We start from the raw sequence: 25,853 nt of genomic DNA, 5'->3' as shown, positions 1-25,853 counted from the left end.
CTAGATAATAATTGTGAAGCATCAACAGTTACTTAGCCCAGAATTATCAATATGACAAATGACACAACTATGGGATTCTAACACCTGCATCTTGTTAGACAGAAAAGTCTAATAATTTGCTAGTTTTGACAATTTGAGGGGAAAGACAACAAGTTTTCCAGGAGGATGAGAGATTGGAGACAACTTCAGTATATAGCATTCTGCTTACTGTGAATTAGTATTAAACCAATAGGATACTGTGAGTTGTTGAGACCAGTCAAGCACAAATAAAACACCACATTTGAAGAACTTTATCATTAACAAATCCTAGTGATATTGAATAGCGTTCCATGGAAGAAATGCAACAGATTCCTTAACGTCAAAACTGGAAGGGATCTTAATGATCATTTTAATCCAGTGTGTCTCAGACTAGATTCGTGTTCCTCTTTGCTACCTCTCATTTCTCTTGTTGTGTTCTGCAGGATGTTTTCCCAAGCCTTTAACATGTTCTTGTATGCTGTGACTCCTGAAGACCAAGACCTGGTGTATGACCCATCTCGACCACAGAAACTCCCTTTAGCCCTTCTAGTTTTTTAACTTCACAAGGGCCACTACTGATGATAAAAACTCTCTGGGTAAACACTGATGTATTATGACCACACTTGGTCAAGCTTGACACTCAGAGCAGCCAAATGATTTATGGGTGAACTAAATGATCACAGAGCTGGCTCAGAATCTAGGCCTGTTTGTAGAGCTGACTGGAGAGAACCCGTCTCCTGCAGACCTTGGGCCCTGGGCCTGGGCAGCCTGTAATAGAGCAAGGGAACAATGAAAAGAATAGAAACAGCCTACAGTCACCTGAAAATGTGCCTTCCTCCTCTTCACCTTTCTGCTCAGCCTAACACTATCACAGGTCTACATTAAGAAAGCTGCTGCTGGGTGTCACAGAGGATGCCAAAAAGCTGCACATAAGACTTAGTCTTGCCCTGGAGGACCTTAGATTCTCACTGAGAAGGCACACATGAAGTTGAAATGCTAGCAACGATCCTATTTTTCGAATTTTCCTAACACTTAAAGAGTCTATAAGCACTTTCAAATCTATTTCCCAAAATGTGTACTTTGGGCAAGTATGATTTGTCCCTTTTTATACATGAGAAAATGAACTGCTGATCAGACAGACTGTGACATGGTTCAAGGTCAGAGTCCTAGCAAGCGGACTCCATCTTCTGATCACCCCATACTGATCATATGGGTGTTTCAGGACAAATTTCTGGATTTTGATGAAACCTGCAGATGTTTTGCCTGTTTTATTTTTTACACTGCATAGAGTAAATTGTTTGACTATATCCAGGATTTTTTACATCATTAAGACTGATTTTTTAAAGGCTTGTAAGAAAAACCATTTATAATAAGAGAATGAAGACAGGGCAGGGCAATGGACAAAACATGAGTGAATATGGTATGATGTACTTTTTTTACCAAAGATTTTTAAATGCAAAAACACACAGTTATCATAGAAAATTTTGGTTGCAGAGGAAAGTAGAATAAAAAAAAATCTGTCCTCTCTCAACTAAAGCAAAGCAGTGTTCAGCCACCCCTCACTCCCCTAATTTTTAAAGTTATACATACTATAAAATTGACAATTTACATAAGGATTTTGAAGATATTTTAGTTCTAAATATCTTTAAGTGGTAACAACTACTTATTTTTTTTGCAATCTACAATGTATCATCAGTTCAGTTCAGTTCAGTCGCTCAGTCGTGTTCGACTCTTTGCAACCCTATGAATTGCAGCATGCCAGGCCTCCCTGTCCATCACCAACTCCCGGAGTTTACCCAAACTCATGTCCATCGAGTCGGTGATGCCATCCAGCCATCTAATCCTCTGTCGCCCCCTTCTCCTCCTGCCCCCAATCCTTCCCAGCATTAGGTCTTTTCCAATGAGTCTATTCTTCGAATCAGGTGGCCAAAGTATTGGAGCTTCAGCATCAGTCTTTCAAATGAATATTCAGGACTGATCTCCTTTAGGATGGACTGGTTGGATCTCCTTGCAGTCCAAGGGACTCTCAAGAGTCTTCTCCAACACCACAGTTCAAAAGCATCAAGTCTTCGGCGCTCAGCTTTCTTCACCGTCCAACTCTCACATCCATACATGACTACTGGAAAAACCATAGCCTTGACCAGACGGACCTTTGTTGGGAAAGTAATGTCTCTGCTTTTAAATATGCTATCATAACTTTCCTTCCAAGGAGTAAGTGTTTTTTAATTTCATGGCTGCAATCACCATCTGCAGTGATTTTGGAGCCCTCAAAAATAAAGTCTGACACTGTTTCCACTGGTTCCCAAGAAATGATGGGACTAGATGCCATGACCTTAGTTTTCTGAATGTTGAACTTTAAGCCAACTTTTTCACTCTCCTCCTTCACTTTCATCAGGAGGCTTTTTAGTTCCTCTTCACTTTCTGCCATAAGGGTGGTGTCATCTGCATAGCAGACCATGAAAAAAGCATTCAAGTTTGAGGCATATCGATTGTATTTTGGAAATTAAATAAGGATGCAGAGAAGCTGGAGGAGTGTCCTTACAGATCTATTAGCATTCTACCAACAAAAATGTTTGATCCTACTTACAATGCTGGAGCTGAAACCTTTGATCTTGAGTCCCACTCCAGCATATGGTGCTACTAAGCATAATCAAAGTGCAAATCTTTATAGAAATTACAGAGACTAAAAAGAGGATAGAAGCTTCCTTCCTCTAATTTCCTTTTCTGCCATGTCCCTGGTCTTAAATAAAAAACATTTGGTCTTTTGATGAAATCTGTAAATAGTTTGAGGGTATTTTACACTGTATATAGTCAATTACTTGACTGTACAAGATGATTTCCATTACTGAGATTGACAATGTTTCCCGCCAGGAAAATCAAGTCCCAGTTTTCGAAACTGCTTCTCTTATTTTGGCCCTATATACTGACATGAAAATAAGGAGATATCTATAGTTCTGAAGGACTTCTTTTTTGGAAGGGGTACTTGACCTGTGTACATCCAGATTCTGCCAAGAAGTCTTTGAACATTTACAGGATGAGTTGCTAACTCTTAAAGACAATACTCTTCAAAAGAGCTGTCCCCCTGCAAATATTTTTAAGCCACTACTGACGATTCACATCAAGTTGTGAAAAAATAGTATTTTTTATGAAATCCCCTTCAGATATATCTCTCAGCCCACTAAAGAAAGTGGGAGGCAATTCCTGAATTAAAATTTGTAAACAAAATTCATGTTCTGTCAAGGTGAATTGCCTGTGCCCTCTCACCAACATCACGATGTTCAGTCTGAGTGACTTTGGTGCACCTGGATTCAGACAGACAGGCCTCAGGCAAGTCTGCAGTTTGGAAGAACATGGACCCAGGATGACTCTCATGTTGTTTCCCATGGTGACTGATTATCATGCCCCAGCTTTACTCAAATTGTTTTTAATAATGTAGTTATTAAGGAAAAAAGACTAAAGCACCATTCGAAAAGTTTAGTCAGGTGCAGGCAAGTCCACTCTAAGCTAGCGGGCAATGGCCTGGCCTCTGTCTGCCCTGACTGGGCAGTGCCAAATCTGGTTGGTTGGTGCTCTTATTGGACCAGTTGCTACGTATTTTGACTATCACTTCAAACTGGCCTCATTAGTTGTACATATAGGCATGTATCAACATGGCACCCAGCAAGGTCCAACTATAAAATCCTGGGGTCAGAAGTCAAAGGTTTAGATTGTGATCTGAATTCTGTCATTACAGAGGTGGGTCATCCCAGAAGTTAGCCAACATCTTTAATTCTTAGCATCCGTGGCTCCAAATTAGGGATATGAATGCTGCCAGGTGCTTACTTGCTCAGTCATGTCCAACTCTTTGCAAACCCATGGACTGTAGCCCGCCAGGCTCCTCTGTCCATGGGATTCTTCAGGCAAGAATACTGGAGTGGGTTGCAATTTTCTTCTCCAGGAGATCTTCCTGACCCAGGGATTGAACCCATGGCTCCTGCATCTCCTGCACTGGCAGGCAGATTCTCTACCACTGGGCACACTGGGGCTTCCTGGGGATATGATTAATCCTCACTTAGTTGCCTTATGAGACTTAGGTTGAAGTTTAAACCAGATATTAGATATGAAAGCATTCATTTTTAAAATTTTTTATTAATTCAAAGAAATCTGTAGTAATTGTACATCATTTAGAAAATGCCAGAGCATAGGATGTGAACAATTATTTATTTTCTTACCATGTAAAGAACAACTGTGAGCATTTCAAAAATTTCTTCTAGCTTTTTATAAAAACCGTTTGACAATTCAACAATAGTTGCTGGTACCACAAAAATGAAATAAAACAAGGCTGATGTCTTCCAACTGGGTGGGGATATCAAATGGTTAAATAAATGTTATTACTGTAGTATTTAGTTCAGTCCAATTCAGTCGCACAGTTGTGTCTGACTTTGCGACCCGATGGACTGCAGCACAACAGGCTTCCCTGTCCATCACCAACTCCCGGAGATGGCTCAAACTCATGTCCATCGAGTCAATGGTGCCATCCAACCATATCATCCTCTGTCATCCCCTTCTCCTCCTACCTTCAATCTTTCCCAGAATCAGGGTCTTTTCCAATGAGTCTATTCTTCGCATCAGGTGGCCAAAGTATTGGAGCTTCAGCTTCAGCATCAGTCTTTCAAATGAATATTCAGGACTGATCTCCTTTAGGATGGACTGGTTTGTTCTCCCTGCAGTCCAAGGGACTCTCAAGAGTCTTCTCCAACACCACAGTTCAAAAGCATCAATTCTTCAGTGCTCAGCTTTCCTTATAGTCCAAGAAATCCAAATGAAAGAATAGTGAAAAGCTGTCCCATATCATGCAATTACAGGTCTGATTCCTGGAGATGACAAATATTTCAGTATTTAGGAATTTGTCGTTCAGTCGCTCAATCATGTCGGACTCTTTGCGACCCCATGGACTACAGCACACCAGGCTTCTCTGTCCTTCACCATCTCCTGGAGCTTGCTTAAACTCATGTCCATTGAGTTCGTGATGCCATCTAACCATCTCATCCTCTGTGATCCCCTTCTCCTCTTGCCTTAGGAAAAAGGAACACTTTTATACCTAAATCATTTCCTTATGCTACTGACTTGGTTGTATTTTAGAGAGAACATCATTAAATTACTGTTATAAAATGTTAGGTACACAAAAATACTTTATGCTGTAACCCTAAACAATATGTGTGTGTGTGTTCAGTCACTCAGTTGTGTCCAACTCTTAGTAGCCAACTAGGCTCCTCTATCCATGGGCTTTCCCAGGCAAGAATACTGGAATGGGTTACCGTTTTTTCCCCTCCAGGAGATTTTCCCAACCCAGGGATCGAACCTGCATTGACAGGCAGATTCTTTACCACTGAGCCACGTGGGAAGCCCCAACAATATGTGATTTTGACTTATTTCTTAAGTTATTATGCTCAGCTAATAACCATCTCTCCTTTTTGGCTTGCTAGAGGGCCCACAGTTCACTGTAGTTTTATAGATACACCATCTGTTTTTACATGTTGGTTTCAACTGATGGATAAGGACGTTCCTCGGACATAAAGTCCTTGGACTTTTTCCGAAGACATAATTTTTTTTAACTGCTAGAAGCACCTTGTAAACGGCCTTAGACACAGACAGTACTATGTGGATTGATACTTTCTACAAAGATTTTACTTCTTTATTACTTTCTTCCCAAAAGATAACTGCTATGAGCATAGCATATGGCACTCATGTGTTTATTTATGATGACACCATCCTCCTAAATTATCGTCTTATATACATTTAACTCCCCGAACATCCTGAGCTCCCAGAAGGCATGGGCCTTGTCTACTCTGTCCATCCCCAGGCTCCTAGCAAAGGAGACACTGAATGTTTGAATAAGCCCATAAGAATTCTTGTTCAGTCACAATACCTAAGACGATATCTGGGAATGTGCTGAATAAAGATCCCTAGGCCGTATTCTGGAGGTTCTGAATCAGATTGTCTGATGGTGGGCCTAGGATCCTGTATTTTTAATAAGCTGCTTGGTTTCCTCCTTGTAAAATGGGGATAAAAGTAGCCCCTACCTCACAAGGTAATTGTGGAAATGAGTGAGTTATTTCATGCAGAGTGTTCAGACCACTGCCTGGCCCTTAGCACTACACCAGTGCCCATGTTACTACTGTTGTTATTAGGATATGATCAGCCCATCATGAACGGGTGCTCAGGAAATAGTGTCTATTAATTTTCTCAAATTTAAGTGTGCATGAACATCAGCCAGTGGCTTATCAATGCAGGTGCTGGGGCCTTGCCCCCTGAGATTCTGACTTAATAAGGCTAATACCTAGCCAGGAATCTGCATTCCTATATTCCCTATATAAGGGAAAATAGAGAATCAGCAGATAAACTGTAAACCAGTAGTTCTCTTATTCACATTCCTAACCCTCAAGGCAAAGAAACTTGCCTCTCCAACTGGGGCTAAGAGGAGGCTCAGTTCAGATAGAGAGAGCTTTCTTCGGGGTGGGGTTCATCTGATAGCATGCCAAGGGGCCACTGGGACTCTCGGTTTACTTCATCTGTGTCAGGGGCCACACTGCCTGCTGGCATTGGCTCAAGAGGGGTGAGGGGACAGCCGCCCCCCCTGAGTACACTGGGGATGCTGCCCCAGCAGGGCTTGGCAGATCCACCTCTCCCTGCAGTGCGGAGCAAGGCCTGGGCTCTCCTCCCCCTAAAGTGTCCTGCCCCAGAACCTCACAGGCCAACTCACGCCAGCTCCAGGGGCTGCTGAAGACAGGGCCTGGAATCCTTCCCACCTCTAAAACTGAAGTTCAAGGGAGCCACAGTTGCTTGGGAAGAAAGTGTATACATCCCTGGCAAGCCCAAGATTCCAAGTCTGGGCAAGAAGAGCCGAAACCCCTCATGCCACATATATGTGTCATGGAATCAGCCCAGACTTGCTTTTGCTTCTGACCTCTGCAAATTCCCCCCAGTGTGCCTGAGATTTAAAGGGCAAAATTTTCCAAAAGTGAAACGACAGTGCTCTTGTTTCTCTTACAAACAGCTTTCCTTCCTGGATTTCTCTTCTTGTGATTATGCAAATTATACACTTAAGCATAATCAATACTTGACTCTCCTGGAACCTGATCAAGCTGGGATTCATCCATAAACAGAGACACTACATACTTAAGAGATAGGCATTTAAATGGAGACAACTCTGTCCTTGCTCTGGCTAAAAATTATTGCTTTTTATAGAAAATTAGGTATAGGCTATGTTATAAAAAAATGCTTTCAACTTCTATAATTTTTCTCTTTGTTCTTTAATCCAAGTACACATACTTTCCTCTCCTAAAATGCTACAGAGGAACAGACCTGTCTCCAATGTTTGAAAAGCTTGAGGTCAGAGCACTGGTCCATGGTTCCTCCTCTTAGCTCTGGCTCCTGTGTCACCAGGAGTTTCCTGGAGGCCTCCCAGGCAAATTTCCCAGGGAAATTCTAGCCCACACCTCCATATTCTTTTGACAGCTGCCCTTTAGCCTCCTCTTGGCCCTAGGGATATATTCACTTGTGGCATGACTGGTCTCCAAGAGGACAGAAAGGCCTGCACAGACATAGGCAATTAAGTAAGGAATTCCAGGGTCTCAGGAACCCTGAACAGGAGTGGGGATGTAGGCAGTGGGTGGGTACACATCTCTGGAAGCCTGAAATCGACATCCTGCTCTTATGGGGAGGGATACAACCAGAGAAGGACTGGACACAGCCCTCTAAAGTCCAGGGTCAAGTGCAGGTCCAGGAGTGGTACCATATATCCGGTTATCTATACAATGCTTGCAAGTGTGTTATGTAAGTGAATACCTTAGTCTAGATGTTCCATCAACACATGCCCCGGAGAAACCTCTGTCAGATTCCAAGGTCTGAGATGTCAAGAACTAGATAGATAACATTTTCTTTGTGGAGCACTAGGAGAGGTATCTCTTGATGCTGCCTTGCAAATGTGATTATGTCAACTCCCAGCTGAAAACCTTAAAGGGGAATAAGGCTCTATTTATTTGGAAGTCATTGTATGAGCAAGGTTTCTTTGTTACTATTTAAAAAACACAGGTGTCGGGGGCTTCTCTGGTTGTCCAGTGGTTGAGATATTGCTTTCCAATGCAGGGGGTAGAGGTTCAATTCCTGGGCAGGGAGCTACATCCCACATGCCTCCCAGCCAAAAAACCAAAACATAAAACAGAAGCAATACTGCAACAAATTCAGTAAAGACTTTAAAACTGGTCCACATCAAAAATGTATTTAAAAAATAAAAATAAACAAAAGGTTTAAAAAACAAACAAACAAACAAAAAACACAGATGTCAAAGGAATTTCACCAACAAAGATTTAGACAGATTTGGAGGTTTCTAAGTCACTCTCTGGCACTTGTCCCCAGGCTTCACCTCCTCCTTCCCCCCTGGCGGTCACGTAGGTAGTACTGGGCACTTACCTCCTCTGAAAGGCTTCCTCAAGCCCTCAGTCCAGCCACGTGCTCCTCCTCAGGGCTCCCACAGCTCTTAGCACCTGGCACTGCAATTGCTCCCCGCCCAGCAGCCTCCCCACCCTCCTAAATTGCTGCACCCTGAGGTCTGGCCCCGTGTCTTATCAGCACTGCATTCCCACGGTTCATCCTGGGATTTGACACAAGCTAAGTTCTCACTAAATACTTCCTGCCTGATCACCAACAGCAATATGGAGTTGCTTTTATAGCTCTTCACTACCAGGGGCTCTAAGAACCAAAGAATTCAAGTAAAATTTTAACTCCTGGAAAAGACAGATGGTCTGAAAATAAATCAAACACTTGAACATGTAGCATCACAGACATGGAGACCATTGGGGGCATGTACAGATATCACATATGTGTGCTTGGCAGTTTTTAATCTCATTCATTTGTTAAGCTGACCTCAGGTTACATGCCTTAAAAAAGGAAGCATTTCTTAAAAAGTTGGCAATCATGCTTCTTCAGAAAGAATGTATATGTACCCATACACACACACACACACACACACACACACACACACACACTTCATCTGCAGATTTCAAAATTTTACCCTTACTGAAATTAGATTGAGGGTGCTAGGGACACCTATCAGAAACTGTTTCTAGTCACTTGAAATTTGGCACACTATATCTATTTAAAAAATGTTAACTACACGGGGCAGATACTTCAAGAAAACAGAACGCTGTGGAAAACCAGTTGTCCTTTGACATGAAACCACAGATGATATTATTTCTATCTGTAATCCAGGACTACTGGTAGACATATTATGCACTGGGCAATAATATCCAAGACATTAAAAAATACTGAACATCTGCAGGGGTCTGACAGAACCCACTCCAGTACTCTTGCCTGGAGAATCCCATGGACAGAGAGGCCTGGTGGGCTACAGTCCATAGAGTTGCAAAGAGTTGGACATGATGAAGTGACTTAGCATGGCACCTCACAGCAAGACTCTGATAACTTTGCACAACTCACTTAGAGGCATCTAAATATAAAGGAAAGCCATTCTCAGTTGAGTAAGTGATGAGTCCAAAGTGCAGGGGCCTCTGGGGAGCGACCCTGATGTCCTCCTTTGCTGTGCTATGCTGTGCTTCGTTGCTTCATTCGTGTCCGACTCTTTGTGACCCCATGGACTGTGGCCTGCCAGGCTCCCCGTCCATGGGATTCTCCAGGCAAGAACACTGGAGTGGGTTGCTATGCCTTCCTCCAGGGGATCTTCCAACCCAGGCTCGAACCCAGGTCCCCTGTATTGCAGGAGGACTCTTTATCATCTGAGCCACCGGGGAAGCCCAAGAATACTGGAATGAATAACCTTTGCTCTGGATATTTTCCCGGAAGAGTCAGGAGAAGAAAAGAAGGGTCTGATTTCTGCTGCTTCTTCTTCCACATCACACCTCTCAGTCTCTGACATCTTTCCTGCTCAGAAGGCTGTCATCCCCAGGCTGGGGACTCAAAAGTAGATGCTGCTACAGCTCCATCCCAGGTAGTGGCTCAACGGGAAAGCTAGCAGCTTCTTAGTTTTTTTCCTCTGAAAAGTCGAGTGACCTCTGTGGCCAGCAAGGATCGAGGCCCTCCCGGAAGCTTCTGGGGCCCAGATTAGGAGAACTTGTTCTAAATGATGCAAGCTTGGGCCTCACCCTCTAGGGCACCAGCCCTTCGTAAGGAGGACTGGAGTCAAGAACTAAAAGATTTCAGAGGTTTCTCACAACGGGAACTAAAACCCCAACTACCAAACCACCTGGCCAACTTCATCTTTTATCTTGTTAAGAAAGACACTTTTTACTTCCTCAAGTTCATCTTTTACCAGAAACCTCACAACAAATACAAGTAAACTTTCTCTGCTCACTGTGCCCTGAATGGACATTTTACTACCTACCTGCCTTCCATTTTCCAATGCCATCTCTCTGGTCCCTGCTCATCCATAACTCCTCACTGACTATGCTGCCAATGGTCTCATCTTTCTATAAATTCACTTGCCTGCATGAATTGCTAAATGAGGCGATTAATCACCATCAACACTAGAATTATTCAAAATCACCTGTATCTCAGAAGTTTTCTCATTCTACAGCCTTAGTTTCTTATTTAATCTTTCCTATCTTGTCCCCCTTACTAGATTGTCAGCCTCTTTAGGTGAAGATACGTCTGCTTTAAGTTTCCATACAGTAGGTCCTTAAAATCATTTTTTCTGAACACCCAGGGATGAAGGTAAGGGATAGCCTTCAGGAACAAGCAGTAATTACAAGCTCTTCCTTGCCCTCTCATTCCCAGTGGGGGCTGCCCTGAATGGAACCATTAATAAATACTCCACTCCCCATGGATAACAAATGTTCAGACTTCTCCAACCAAATCAGGTCTGAAAAACCGGGGGCCAAAAAACTTTGAAGATCGCTGCAAGCCCAGGCATACAGGGGGAGGGCCCAGCTGTAGCAGTAACCAGAGGGTCTGTGAAGGTTAGTGTACACACACACACACACACACACACACACACACACGTGCAGGGCTTGCCCCAAGGGCTCTAAGACTACAGGAGAATTAATGGGACTAAATCACCAAAATGTGACAGACACTTTCACGGTGGTAGAACCAGTTCTGAGGTTTCTTCACGTTCTTGCCTACAGCAAGGCAAAGCAGCTACTCTGTTCAGATCTCTAAAAGGTGAGCGGTGCCTCTCCTGGACTGTCGGCCGCCAGTACAAGGATGTCAAAAACCCAAACACGCAACCTAGCCACTTCCGACAGTGGCCCACCGGCGGCTCTTGGCAGACAGCCCTGTGCTCCCCAAACTTCCTGGAGATCAATGGCGGATTCCCTGCTGCCCGAACTTCTTGCAAGGGGCCACCTGGAAGAGCAAGTGTCTTAAAAATGAATAAGACAAGCTGCGCTCCCACTGCTTCGAAGCGACTGGTGTGCTAGTCTAAAATAAAAAGGTTTCTGTCTGCAAATCCCGTTTGCTCCCCCGGTAATCCATCCCCGCCCCCAGTCCGGCGTGTCCGACCCGTACAGCTGTTTTTAATCCCTACTTTTCTCACTTGGCGTCCCCGGCTAGCGTTGACCAGACGCGGAGCCACTTAGCGTTTCCTCCTCCCCCTGCCCGGGTCTGTCCTCCCTCCGCCGTCTCCTTTTTCTCCGCCTGCATCCCCGGGGGCAGAGTGTGGGAAGAACGAATTTCCGCCCGGTTTGCTCTCCACTCGCCGACTTGGGGTCCCTTCCGGACGCAGCCTGCACACCCCCGGCTCCTCCCGGGGCTGTTCCACCGAGCTTGCTCTCCCGCTCCCGCACCCGGAGCGAGGAGGCGCGGGCTGCTGGGGCTAAGCCGCCGGGGCGCAGCAGCCAAGCCGCGCCCGGAGGAGCTCTTGGAAGGGCTCCCGCCTGCAGCTGGGGAATCCGCTCGGCAGGGAGAATCCGTGCCAGGGAATCCAGCTCTCCGGACTCAAGCTGCAAACAAAAAGCTCAGGTCTTGCTCCCTCCCTCCGCCACCCCCCCACCCCACCCCCACCCCCACCCCGACGCGCACCCGGAGAAACAGTTTTCGGCAGAAATGCAACAAGTAGCACCCGGAGCTCGCAGAGCGCCCTGCGCCGCCTGACTTGGCCCAGCAAAGCCCGCCTGCAGAGACCCGGGCCAGCCACCGGACAAAGGGCGGAGGAGGGGCTGGACAGCGCTGCGAAGTCCGAAAGAGGCCATTTAGCGACTCTGGCCAGGCCAAAGGGAATGCAGAGGAGACACAGAGCCGGCGGGCCAAGAGGACGATCCGGCCGCAGCACGCAGGGCGGGCGGCGATGGAGGCTGCCCGCGCCGTGCGCTTCCTGCTCGTGGTGTGCGGCTGCCTTGCGCTCCCGCCGTGGGCCCAGCCGGTGTGTCCGGAGCGCTGCGACTGCCAGCACCCCCAGCACCTCCTGTGCACCAACAGAGGGCTCCGCGCCGTGCCCAAGACCAGCTCGCTCCCGAGCCCACAGGACGTGCTCACCTACAGCCTCGGCGGCAACTTCATAACCAACATCACGGCCTTCGACTTCCACCGCCTGGGGCAGCTCAGACGGCTGGACCTGCAGTACAACCAGATCCGCTCGCTGCACCCCAAGACCTTCGAGAAGCTCTCGCGGTTGGAGGAGCTTTACCTGGGCAACAATCTCTTGCAGGCGTTCGCCCCGGGCACCCTGGCCCCGCTGCGCAAGCTGCGCATCCTCTACGCCAACGGGAACGAGATCGGTCGCCTCAGCCGCGGTTCCTTCGAGGGCCTGGAGAGCCTGGTCAAGCTGCGACTGGACGGGAACGCCCTGGGGGCGCTGCCGGACGCCGTCTTTGCCCCCTTGGGCAACTTGCTCTACCTACATCTGGAGTCCAACCGGATCCGCTTTCTGGGCAAGAACGCCTTCGCCCAACTGGGGAAGCTGCGCTTTCTCAACCTCTCTGCCAACGAGCTGCAGCCCTCCCTACGCCACGCGGCCACCTTCGCACCGCTGCGCTCCCTCTCCACCCTCATCCTGTCGGCCAACAGCCTGCAGCACCTCGGGCCGCGCGTCTTCCAGCACCTGTCGCGCCTCGGCCTACTCTCACTCAGGGGCAACCAGCTCACGCACCTCGCGCCCGAGGCTTTTTGGGGGTTAGAGGCCTTACGCGAGCTGCGCCTGGAGGGCAATCGGCTGAGCCAGCTGCCGGTGGCACTGCTGGAACCTCTGCATAGCCTGGAGGCGCTGGACCTGAGCGGCAATGAGCTGTCCGCTCTGCACCCCACTGTCTTCGGCCGCCTGGGCCGGCTGCGCGAGCTCAGCTTGCGCGACAACGCGCTCAGCGCCCTCTCCGGGGACATCTTCGCGGCCAGCCCGGCCCTCTACCGGCTGGATCTAGACGGCAATGGCTGGACCTGTGACTGCCGGCTGCGGGGTCTGAAGCGCTGGATGGGCGACTGGCACTCACAGGGCCGGCTCCTCACCGTTTTCGTGCAGTGTCGCCACCCTCCGGCCCTGCGGGGCAAGTACCTGGATTACCTGGATGACCAGCAACTGCAGAATGGGTCTTGCACAGATCCCGCGTCCTCGGTTCCCCCGATTGCCGACAACAAGCGGCGGCCCCTACCCACAGCTCCAGGGGAGGAGGTGGCGCCCCCTGCAGGTGCCCTCGCGGAGGAGCTGCTACCGCAGCCACAGCCACAGCAGCGGAGTCGATTTCTGCAAGGGATGGCCTGGGATGGGGCGGCCAGGGAGCTTTTGGGTAACCGCAGCGCCCTGAGGCTGAGTCGCCGGGGCCCGGGCCTCCAGCAACCAGGTTCCAACGCCGCTGCTGCCGCGGGCACGGCGCCACACCCGCTGGACCTCCTCGAGAAGCCTGAGCGGGCACGTCCGACTCCGTCGGATCCTGGCTCCGCGGAACCCACCCCGACGGCCACGCTCTCCTCTGCGCCAGCCGGCGACCCCTGGCAGCGCGCGGCGAAACAGCGCCTGGCGGCGCAGCAGCAGGAAAGCGCCGCCCAGTCCGACGGCGGGGTCGGCCTACCGCCTCTGGTATCCGACCCGTGTGACTTCAACAAGTTCATCCTGTGCAACCTGACGGTGGAGGCAGTGGGCGCCGACAGCGCCTCGGTACGCTGGGCTGTGCGCGAGCACCGCAGCCCCAGGCCGCTGGGCGGCGCGCGCTTCCGCCTGCTCTTCGACCGCTTTGGCCAGCAGCCTAAATTCCACCGCTTCGTCTACCTGCCCGAGCGCAGCGACTCGGCCACGCTGCGCGAGCTGCGCGGAGACACCCCCTACCTGGTGTGCGTGGAGGGCGTGCTCGGTGGTCGGGTCTGCCCGGTGGCTCCCCGCGACCACTGCGCGGGGCTGGTCACCCTGCCGGAGCCTGGGAGCCAGGGCGGCGTTGACTACCAACTGCTGACCTTGGCCCTGCTGGCCGTCAACGCGCTGCTGGTGCTCCTGGCCTTGGCGGCCTGGGCCTCGCGCTGGCTGCGGAGGAAGCTGCGGGCCAGGCGGAAGGGCGGGGCGCCCGTCCACGTTCGCCACATGTACTCTACCCGACGACCTCTGCGCTCCATGGGCACTGGCGTGTCCGCCGATTTCTCTGGCTTCCAGTCGCACCGGCCGCGCACCACCGTGTGCGCGCTCAGCGAAGCGGACCTCATCGAGTTCCCGTGCGACCGCTTCATGGACAGCGGGGGCGGCGGCGCAGGCGGCAGCCTCCGGCGGGAGGACCATCTCCTGCAGCGATTTGCCGACTAAGTAGATCCAGGGCCTCCAGGGGGTGTGGAGACCATCTCCTTGGCCCTGGGGAGCCGCCTATCCGCGGGCCTCAGCAACCCACCTCAGGGGAAGATGTCCTTTTATCAGACCTTCTCTTTTCTCCCTTTTGTGCATTTGCCAGAAGGGCCAAAGAAGACAGATAGCAGCTAATTCCGCACCACCCCCCAAATCCCCAAACTCGATCGTGGAGTAAATGGTTGGTATTGGTCAAGACCAAGAATAAGGGACAAATGGATGGTGGGGTCAAGAGACTGGAAGCCTTCTTTACTACGTTGGTGCAGCTGTGAGAATGGACTTTTTTAATGCAGTAGTCTGGCCTCTGGGGTAGAAAAGGGTGCTCGTTGCCCCCTACGTGGCCATGAAAGAATTGGATGCATGTGTTTTTGTTTGTTGGAGTTTTGTTTCTATTTAAGGAAAAAAAGAACGTATTACCATTACAAAGGTAGCTTGGCAACTGACTCCACTGGTCTGGTGGTCTCTGCCAAGAAGGGTGATGTTGGGAACAGGTGGTGAAGTTTAACACACTCGTGGAGGAACTCTTCTGTTGACTGACAGAACTTTCAGGATAACTTAATGTTTAAATAATTAGAGATGCTACTTTTTTTTTTCAAAAATGTGAAGATTTCTGACATTTAACAAACTGACCAGTAAACTCAAGGACCGTTTTAGTTGAGCAGGGCAGTTCAACTATTTCCCTTTTAACATTAACACCACGAAAACATTTGCTGACCTTTGAGTTAACTAAGATTACAAAGTTTCTCAGGAGGAGGCTGCATGCAAGACTTCTCTGTCGGGGTTGCTCCTGTGGCTTTTTTAATTTTATTTTTAAAACTTACATGTGGAAAAGGAAATTTCAATGCCAGACTCCATAAAAGAATGTAAGGTGTACATAACTAACTGATGACCCCATAGAGAATGCCATCGTTCTAGTTCACTTTACCACATCTCTGATGACCTGTCCAGGTTGGAATAAATGTGATGTGGTACTTCTCATGTTTTTATCAGTAACACGCAGTTGACTGTGCCATACTTCTCTTGAACTGCACGGTTAAGTGATCAAGGTAATTTCCTGATAGGAGGTGAGCAAAACGTGACTTGCAATTGATAGTGTAATGTTTGATCACGTTATTGTCTTATATGAAAGAGTGGGGGGGATGTGAAAAAAATGTACATCAGTGGTTGTATGTTTCTACTAAAACCAGAAGATTGTTAGGAATACTTAAACCTCACTGTGAAATAATTATATATTTTGCAAATTAATCCCTCCACAACCCAGTGGTTTTTTTCCCCATGTTATTAAAACTTACCTTTTAGTTAATAATTGCAGTATCTTTTTTTAATGTTTTGTTTTAAACTTAGGCTTAGTCTTTATTTGTTCAGTTGTTTTCAACTCTTTGGGATACTTTCATTCCTTGATATTTATGAAGTAGATGTTTATCACTAAATGTAGTGCTTTGGTTTACATGAATAATTGTGTGTGTGGTCTAAAAACACAGTCACTTAGAAGATGTACAAGATGGTTATATTCATCGTGGTTACAGATTCATTGGCAGCAGGGTGCTGGGGAAGCCACTGCAAAGGTGCTAAGGCTAACAGTGAATTTTCTGTTTAGGGCCTTAAGCCCCCGAGGGTCCTGAAGACTCAGGGAATCTGTCATATTCCAGAGATCCTTCAACCCCGCTTCACCACTTTTCCGTTCCATCTCCATTGAACCAGGCCTGCCTTGTCCCAACAGCTGAGTAGGGACACAGGGATTTAAATGAACTGATCTTTGTTTATGTTCAGATGAGTAAATGTCCAGACCACTTAAAGTACAGCTGCTTTTCTGGCAGTCTTATCTGTGGGACCCAAACTTAATAAACCACAGGAAATAGACTGTCATTCTTAGTTTGCGGCCAGGGCTTGCTTCAGATTCTGAGCCTTAGGAGAAGTGGAATTTGCTCTTATTTGCAACCTTGTGGTTATCTTGCACCTTTTGTGCTCCTAGCTTTTTCATTCAGAGAGCAATTGCATTTCTCAGCTCTTGCTTTTTTTTACCCAGCAATGTAATAAAGTGAGTCCCTTTGAAAGTCTGAAACAGACCTCTGGTTCTTCCCACCAACTACCCTTTCAATTGCAAAAATCACTGAAAATGGTTAATGCCTGAATCCATGTAAAAAACACTTTCACTGGAAGGTCTTTCAGTGGGAAATGAATAAATGTTATACATTGTTATGTTCAGTTATGTCAATAAACCCACTTATTAATGGAGATGTTTTCTTGTTGGAGTTTCCAAATATTTTTACGGCCTTTCATAATGGTACACTGAATTTTTATACAGCAATTTTCATCAATGAAGATGAAACAAACTGGAAGTCTTTCTGTCTTCTTTCACTGTCTTTTAGTTTCCATTTCCAAGCAGAGTGTGGGCTTTCTTTTTAAGAAATGGTTGTGACTTTCTTCCCGAAGAAACAATTAGATGTCTTTAGAAGCAGATGGTCTGCCATGATGTGAAAATGCTGTCAAAACACCAGTGACAGCAAAATAATGGGTCTCAGCAGGTTCCAGCTGTTTAAAAAACACTGAATTAAAAGTCAAGCTCTTTGACTCTTATGGTCAAAAATAAGAAGAAATTTTCTTGACCTAGAGGCCATCTTTGCCATTAAAGAGTACATGAAAAATAAAATTCCTAAAGAAAAAAAAAAAAACTTTGTGAGAATTAGGCGTGTTCAGTTAAAGAGCATTGATGCAGTCTGGAATGTGTTGGGGTCCTCAACTCAGCCAGTAAGATTATTGCTTTCATAAGGCAAATCATTTTATGATACTGCCAGGTAATAATTTGTATGTGTTCAGAACACCTTCACTAATTTGCCAAACACTGGTTTTCCCCAGAAGTACAGTAACATGGGCAGCTACTGCATATTAAGAAACTATTACAGTAGACCCTGGGTTACTGGGTATTTGTGCTTAACCACCCCCTGCTCTGCTTCTGAGACTTGGAGATAAGTGACTCTGAAGCATTCTAATGCCACAAATGTATTCAAAATTCCAGACCATGACCCAGGATCAAAACATTCTTATAGGCCTCCTATCTTCACCATCTCAGAGAATTATAGCATCACTAAAATTCAGAATGATTCTAAGGAAGTGATGGAAGAATTTTAAGTCATCTGGGATTGCTTTCTTTCTGTTTACTTAATCACTTTGTGTTTGAGCTTCTACAGCAGTGAAAATGACGATCCTGGGTCCTGACTGCATAGCACTATTTTAAGGAATAAATAAGTAAAAAGCATTAGACAACACCAGTTATAAGGCAGATCTTCAATAAGCAGTTCTTCAATGTATCATCGGTAGAAGTATGACCCTATTGGCAGGGTATGACACATTTAGAAGTTATATGATACATCTTAGAAGTTTCATGGGCAGGTGATCTGCTTAAGCCCTTAACCAATCAGAAAATTCAGATAATAATACTACAGTGACTCTTCTCTCCTTGTTTTGGTTAATTGAAGCTCTTCTGTGGTTTAGTGTGGAAGGATAGCTCTTGAAATATTTTCTCACTATTTAAAAAAGAAGTGAATATAGTAATATTTGAGCAACATGTCCTATGTTTATTAAACTCTTGACATAAATTAATTCATCTTTTAGACCAGAACTAAGACTGTGTAAATGGTCTTGCTTATACAGTGCTCCCCTACTTCCCATTAACTTAGTGATAGCATCTCCAAGTATCCTTTTACACTTAGTTTACTTAAAAGGATACTTTACATTCACAAGTGCTTTTTCTTAGGGATTTAAGGTCACTTTATCCTTCCCAATCATCTGGCAAACAGTATTCATTTTGCATGGGAAACAGAGGTATTTAGAGATTATGCTTATATTGACTACTGAAATTATTAGGGAAAAAGTAGTTTCCTGATACCTGGTTGCTTTATCTTGGGGCAGAATACCAAAATATCCCACTGCATCTCTTTGAGAGTTTTTAAGCTACAGGCATCGTGATTCCTTACGGCACAGAAATGGGACTTTGTAATGTGGCTGTGAACTAGCATCAGACAGACCAATTGTCGTGCACTAACACTGTAAGCAACAGCATCTCCTGAACCTGTAACTTCATAAAAATTTGTTTCAAATTCACCAAATTTTCATAAATGCTAGTCCTGTGCATAGTTAATGCTGAGACAGCTGCAGTGTTTTAGGTTAAGACCAGCTATAGCCAAGCAGCAATTACTAACTTTTCCAAGTTAAAGGTTTTGATGAACTGACGCAGTTAACTGTATGCTTAACTCTTAGGATATGTACACACTTTTAATGGTGACCATGCTTTTATTCCTTTTTTCCTCATTTGTGGTGTCCTTCTAAGGATTTTTACTCTAGGAATTGAAAATGAGTGCAATTAATAACAAATACTCATATCAGTTCAGTTCAGTTGCTCAGTCATGTCTGACTCTTTGGGGCCTAGTGGACTGCAGCATGCCAGCCTTCTTTGTTCATCACCAACTCCCAGAGCTTGCTCAAACTCATGTCCATCAAGTTGGTGATGCCATCCAACCAACTTATCCTGTCATCCCCTTCTCCTCCTGCCTTCAGTCTTGCCCAGCATCAGGGCCTTTTCCAATGAGTCAGTTCTTCGCATCAAGTGGTCAAAGTATTGAAGCTTCAGCTTCAACATCAGTCCTTCCAATGAATATAGATGGACTTTGTTGGCAAAGTAATGTCTCTGCTTTTTAATATGCTGTCTAGGTTGGTTATAGCTTTTCTTCCAAGAAGCAAGCGTCTTTTAATTTCATGGCTGTAGTCACCATCTGCAGTGATTTTTTGGAGCCCCCCAAAATAAAGTTTCTCACTGTTTCCGTTGTTTCCCCATCTATTTGCCATGAAGTAATGGAACCGGATGCCATGATCTTAGTTTTTTGAATGTTGAGTTTTAAGCCAGCTTTTTCACTCTCCTTTTTCACTTTCATCAAGAGGCTCTCCTTTTTCACTTTCATCAAGAGGCTCTTCAGTTCCTCTTCACTTTCTGCCATAAAGGTGGTGTCATCTACGTATCTGAGGTTATTGATACTTCTCCCAGCAATTTTGATTCCAGCTTATGCTTCATCCAGCCTGGCATTTCTCATAATGTACTCTGCACATAAGTTAAATAAGCAGGGTGACAATATACAGCTTCGATATACTCCTTTCCCGATTTGGAACCAGTCCGTTGTTCCATGTCCAGTTCTAACTGTTGCTTCTTGACCTGCATACAGATTTCTCAGGAGGCAGGTAAGGTGGCCTGGTATTCCCATCTCTTTAAGAGTTTTCCACAGTTTGTTGGGAAATTATACAAAAAAAGATCTTAAAGACCCAGATAACCATGATGGTGTGATCACTCACCTAGAGCCAGACATCCTGGAATGTGAAGTCAAGTGGGCCTTAGGAAGCATCACTACAAACAAAGCTAGTGGAGGTGATGGAATTCCAGATGAGCTATTTCAAATCCTAACAGATGATGCTGTGAAAGTGCTGCCCTCAATATGCCAGCAAATTTGGAAAACTCAGTAGTGGCCACAGGACTGGAAAAGGTCAGTTTTCATTCCAGTCCCAAAGAAAGGCAATGCCAAAGAATGTTCAAACTACTGCACAATTGCATTCATCTCACACGCTAGCAAAGCAATGCTCAAAATTCTCCAAGCCAGGCTTCAACAATATGTGAACCGTGAACTTCCAGATGTTCAAGCTGGATTTAGAAAAAGAGGAACCAGAGATCAAGTTGCCAACATCCATTGGATCATCACAAAAGCAAGAGAGTTCCAGAAAAACATCTACTTATGCTTTATTGACTATGCTGAAGTCTTTTACTGTGTGGATCACAACAAACACCCATATAGCACCACTCAGTAACAGTACACATTTTGCAGTGTTTGTTTTCAGCCTTAATAAATGTCTTTATTGACAAAGCCCCTGATTTTCTTTCCCAGCTACCATTGTGAGATTGATGTGTGTCCTTCTGATAGTTAGCTCTCCTTTTTCACAGAAGTTATGTTGTGTAAGATCACAGCAAACGTTAAATTAGCATACATTGAACTGTTGCTCCCAGGGGAAATTCAGGGTTAGGTTCTTGTGAGTCTCTGGCCACAACATTTTTATCAGCTCATCAATATATAACCTTATTTTATGTGTGCTTCTGTTTAAAGATATCATATTTAGTACATATCATTGATTCATTTACCTTGAACACATGGCTCACCGCACTATAACCCATGCCTGAAGGAAATGTATCTAGCACATATATTTTCTCCCCAAGACTCATCACAGCCTTTCAGGCCTTCTTTAGGGGCACAAGCCAGCACTTCTGCACTATGCTTGGGAGCCCTTTCAAACCACAAAATCACCAACAAAAAGCACAAAAATGCAAAAAAAGAAAAAAAAAGTAGCACTAAATAGACTATGAAAAGGACACTTGTTTAGAGTATGAGATACGAAACAAGAAAGCAAAACAGTTTTGTTCAGCACCAGCTGGGACCACACAGGGCCACTCAGATTTCCCACTACTCTGTGCGTGTTGGCCAGAGGCTGTGAAAGTGCTACAGAGCAGTGATTCTGGGGTTACAGATAAACCCAGGGGAGTAGGTGAGCTTACAGACACCTAACCTGTGAATAATGAAGATCAACCATACGTTTTATCTCCCCAATCCTTCTCCTGTACCCACTACCCCTTTTCTCAATGCCATAACTTGACTCTTCTATCCTTTGAGCAATCTTTTTTTAAAGTAAAATTGGTACGTAATATTAGTTTCAAGTGTACAACATAATCCTTGGGTCTTTGTATACAAGGTACACTACGGAGTAGTCACCACAATAAGTCGTTACTTGTGTGTCACCATGCAACTGACTGCCTTCACCCATTTCACCCACCTTCCAACCCCCTTCCCCCCAGACACCCATCAGTCTGTTCTCTGTATCTCAGAGTTCTGTCTGATTTATTTCACTTAGCATGATATTCTCAAATTCCATCCATGTTGTAAAAAATGGCAAGATTCCTTTCTTTTTATGGCCAAGTAATATTCCACAGTACATGTATATCATATCTTCTCTATCCATTCATCTGTTGACAGTCACTAGGTAGTTTCCATATTTTGGCTATTGTAAATAACACTGCAATGAACATAGGGGTGCACTTTTCTTTTTAAGTTAGTGTTTTTTGTTTTCATTGAATAAATAAATATCCAGAAGTGGGTAGCTGGATAATATAGGAGTTTTATTTTTAGCATTTTCTCTTTTTCATGGTAACCACAATGGTGTGGTTGTATTGTTGATGATGGTGGCTTTGGGTGTGTGTGTGTTGAGGATGGAAATGGAAGGGTTGCTTTCTTTTTCTTTTTAGACAATTTTAGTTTGATATTTTCTAGCTATTGTCTCTGAAGTGTTTTGCTCTTTTGCTACATGTGCACAGTCTCTATTTCTTCTTTGGTGCTGTTTATCATACATTAAAAATGTACCTACTTATGTATCTTTTCTTACCTTTGCACATTTACTACTTCCCCAATTTTCAGGCAGTGTGCCACAAAAAGAAGAAAAGGCTAAGTGCATCCCAGGCCTGAGTACATCCTGGGGTTAAGTGCATCCTTGGTCCCATTTGCTCTATCCCCTTTTCCAGTTCATTCAATTTTATTAATTTATTTTCTTATCTTCATCATTCTCAACTTTCTCCTTGCTTTTGATCTCTTCTTTTTCTAGTTTCTTAATGTAAAATCTTTAGATTATTGTGGCCTTTTTTTTTCTAGTAATATAGTCATTTGATACTATAAAGGTCATCAAGTTCCCTACAGATTTTGTTATGTTGCATTTCAATTTTTACTCAACTTAAAATATTTTCTGATTTTCAGATGGTTTCTCCTGTGACCCCTGAATTATTTAGAAGTTCAGTTCAGTCACTCAGTCGTGTCTGACTCTTTGTGACCCCATGAACCTCAGCACGCCAGGCTTCCCTGTCCATCACCAACTCCTGGAGTCCACCCAAACCCATGTCCATTGAGTCGGTGATGCTATCCAACCATCTCATCCTCTGTCGTCCCCTTCTCCTCCTGCCCTTAATCTTTCCCAGCATCAGGGTCTTTTCAAATGAGTCAGCTCTTCGCATCAGGGGGAAGTGTGTTGTTTAATTTCCAAATATTTGGAGATTTTCCAAACATCATTCTGTTGTTGATTTCTAGCTTGATTCCTTTGTGGTCAGAGATTTCAGTTCTTTAAAACTTGTTAAATTTTGTTTTATGACCCAGAATACTTTCTGTATTGATAAATGTTCCATGTGCACATGAAAAGAATTTATATATTCTGCTATTTTCATGTAAAGTATCTTGTAAATGTTAAGTAAACATATCTGGTTGATAGTATTGTTCAGCTCTTCTGTTTTGTTACTGATTCTTTTGTGTACCTACTCAATTAAGATAACGAGAAAGAAATGTGGATTTGTCTATATCTCTTTTCAATAAATCTCAAATTTTTTGTGTGTATTTTGAAGTTTCCTATTTTGGATTGTTATATTCTTTTATGTAATAGTCCCTTTGTATTATATAATGCCTCCATCCCTGCTAAAAATATAACCAGTTCAGTTTTTTTTTAGGGAAATTTTATATATATATTTATATATATATATACACACACACACACATATATATATGTACATATATATGTATGTATATATATATACACATATAAAATAATATATATACTTACATATGTAACATATTGTAATATGTATATGTTCTCTTTAAAAAAATAATTTCTGGTGCCCTGTAATTTGGGTGGTAAGTCCCAGTTTCTATATGATATTGTACTCCTGCCTAAAGAACTTCGTTTAACTTTTCTTGTAGTGAAGTTCTCTTGGCAATGAATTATCTCATCTTTTTCAGAAAATGTTTTTATTTTACAAGAATTTTTTTTGTGGGGGTTAGAGATTTCTTCATTGACTTTTGCTTTTCTTTCAGGACATTAGAATTGTTTCCTCATTGTTATCTAGCTCGCTTAGCTTTTGGCAAGGGGTCTGCTCTAATTACACTGGATTCTCTATATAATACCTCTCTTTGTTATGGCTGCATTCAAGATTTTCTCTTTAGGTTGTCTTTCAGCAGTTTTCTTGTGATATGTCCATGTGTTTAAAACATTGTTCTAACTACTTACGTCTCTTTGAGCTTCTTGCATCTGTGGTTGTCTTTCAGTAGTTTTAGGAAATTGAGTCATTTGAAATAATTCTTTAAATATTTCTTCTGTCCTGCTTTTTTTTTTCTCTCTCTCTTTTTTATCTGGAAATTTAATTACATGTATGTTAGACTGCTTGATTTTGTCCTCTTGGATATTCTGTACATTTTTTTTTCTTTTACACATTTAAAATCTTTGTAATTCTGCTTAGATCATCTCTATTGGCCTATCTTTAAGTTTATTAACCGTTTTCCAACTGGTTGCAGTCTGCTAATTAGCCTTTTAAGAAATTATTCATTTCTGATACCTTTTTTTCCTAGCTGTTTTTTTTTGTTGTTGTTGTTGTTTGTTTTAAAAAATGTTTCTATTTGTTGAAATTCCATATCTGTTCATGCATAGTGTGTAATTTTCCAGTAGATCTTTTAATATATTAATTCTTAGTTATAGTAAAGTTTCTGTCTAATAGTTTCAGCATCTACACATCTCTGAATCTAGTTTTATTGATTGCTTTTTATTTAAACAACAGGCTATTTTTCATGCTTTTTTATTCTAAGCATCATAAATCTTGTAAGTTTTATTTGAATGCTAGACTTTATGTCAGAAGAATACTCAAGACCTAGACAAATATTCCTTATGCCCAGAAGAAGAGAAAACTCTTCTGTCAGGCTATACCTGTGAGGAGTTGAATCAACTAAGGCAGTATTTGAGTTGAGTTCAGATTTTCTTGTTGCTATTAGTGTACCACAGACTTCAAATTTTTATTTAGTCATATGCAGATTTATTTGTCAAATAGCCTGTTTAACCTTTATTTTTAAAGTTGTTTATTTTCAGAAGCATTTATTATGTGTAGTTAATAAGAACTTTTTTTTGATTTGACAGACTGTGTTTTTTAAGAACAGCATCAAAACATGTATATCATCTAGGGTGAAACAGATCACCAGCCCAGGTTGACTGCATGAGACAAGTGCTCGGGCCTGGTGCACTGGGAAGACCCAGAGGGATCTGGTGGAGAGGGAGTCGGGAGGGGGGATTGGGATGGGGAATACATGTAAATCCATGGCTGATTCATGTCAATGTGTGACAAAAACCACTACAATATTGTAAAGTAATTAGCCTCCAACTAATAAAAATAAATGGAAAAAAAAAGATTTTACATATACGGACAGATGTTCTTAGGTTTGTGTAATGATTTATGTTAATATACATGCAAATTAGCACCCAGGTATATGTTTTATTTTTAGTTTAACCCCCAACATTATATGCAATATGGAGACTCCTTTCCAAATACAATTAGCATGAGTGTTCTTTTGTAATGAACAACTCTATGAATTGGATTATATTTAGGTAATATTTGAAACAATTCATGCGAAGGAGAGTGAAGAATTGTGTACTTTTTAAAGCCCTATGTTTGGGGCTTTTAGTGTAAACTTGAGAACACAATCAATCATGGTATCATGAATTCTCAGGTAGACATTTTACTGTATACTGCACAATCATGGTATCATGAATTCTCAGGTAGACATTTTACTGTGTACTGCAATTGCCGAGGAAGAAGCCCTGTCTTGTAAAAGGCATGGCTTTCCATCGTTTTCACTGAACTCTAAACAAATGCTCAGCGTAAAGCCAAACTGGTGGAGGAGGAACAGAAAGAATTAAATGCAGGAGGATTTTTGTTTAGTGGAATAACCCACAGATGCCCCACTCCTGGCAAGGACTGTGCAAACCTGATACTGTAATAATCAAGAGATCTCAACATTTTAGATAGACAACAAATAGCTCATTGTTACAGAGAAAATTAAAATATTTAGTTTTAAGACTGACTATATCCAAGGTATTATTATTAACTGACAACGTGGAACATCTTATAGAAGGGAGATGCTGTATTTGAGATGCCTATATACCCATATCTATCTTGTTTTTATACCTATTATTTCATGTATGG

The 25,853-nt window shown here is 43.9% G+C and overlaps 1 protein-coding gene across 1 annotated transcript; it reads left to right on the top strand.

Moving 5' to 3' along the window:
• Positions 1 to 11,572: 11,572 nt before the first annotated feature.
• TRIL (TLR4 interactor with leucine rich repeats) lies at positions 11,573 to 17,002 on the top strand. The gene has a single exon (XM_020892502.2). The coding sequence runs from the start codon at positions 12,299 to 12,301 to the stop codon at positions 14,729 to 14,731; it is 2,433 nt and encodes an 810-aa protein (XP_020748161.2). The 5' UTR covers positions 11,573 to 12,298; the 3' UTR covers positions 14,732 to 17,002.
• Positions 17,003 to 25,853: the final 8,851 nt, after the last annotated feature.

This window comes from Odocoileus virginianus, chromosome 1 (genome assembly GCF_023699985.2).
Source record: "Odocoileus virginianus isolate 20LAN1187 ecotype Illinois chromosome 1, Ovbor_1.2, whole genome shotgun sequence".
Taxonomy (NCBI): Eukaryota; Metazoa; Chordata; class Mammalia; order Artiodactyla; family Cervidae; genus Odocoileus; species Odocoileus virginianus.
Note: the sequence above shows the minus strand (reverse complement) of the source record. Positions and strands in the feature narration are given on the sequence as shown.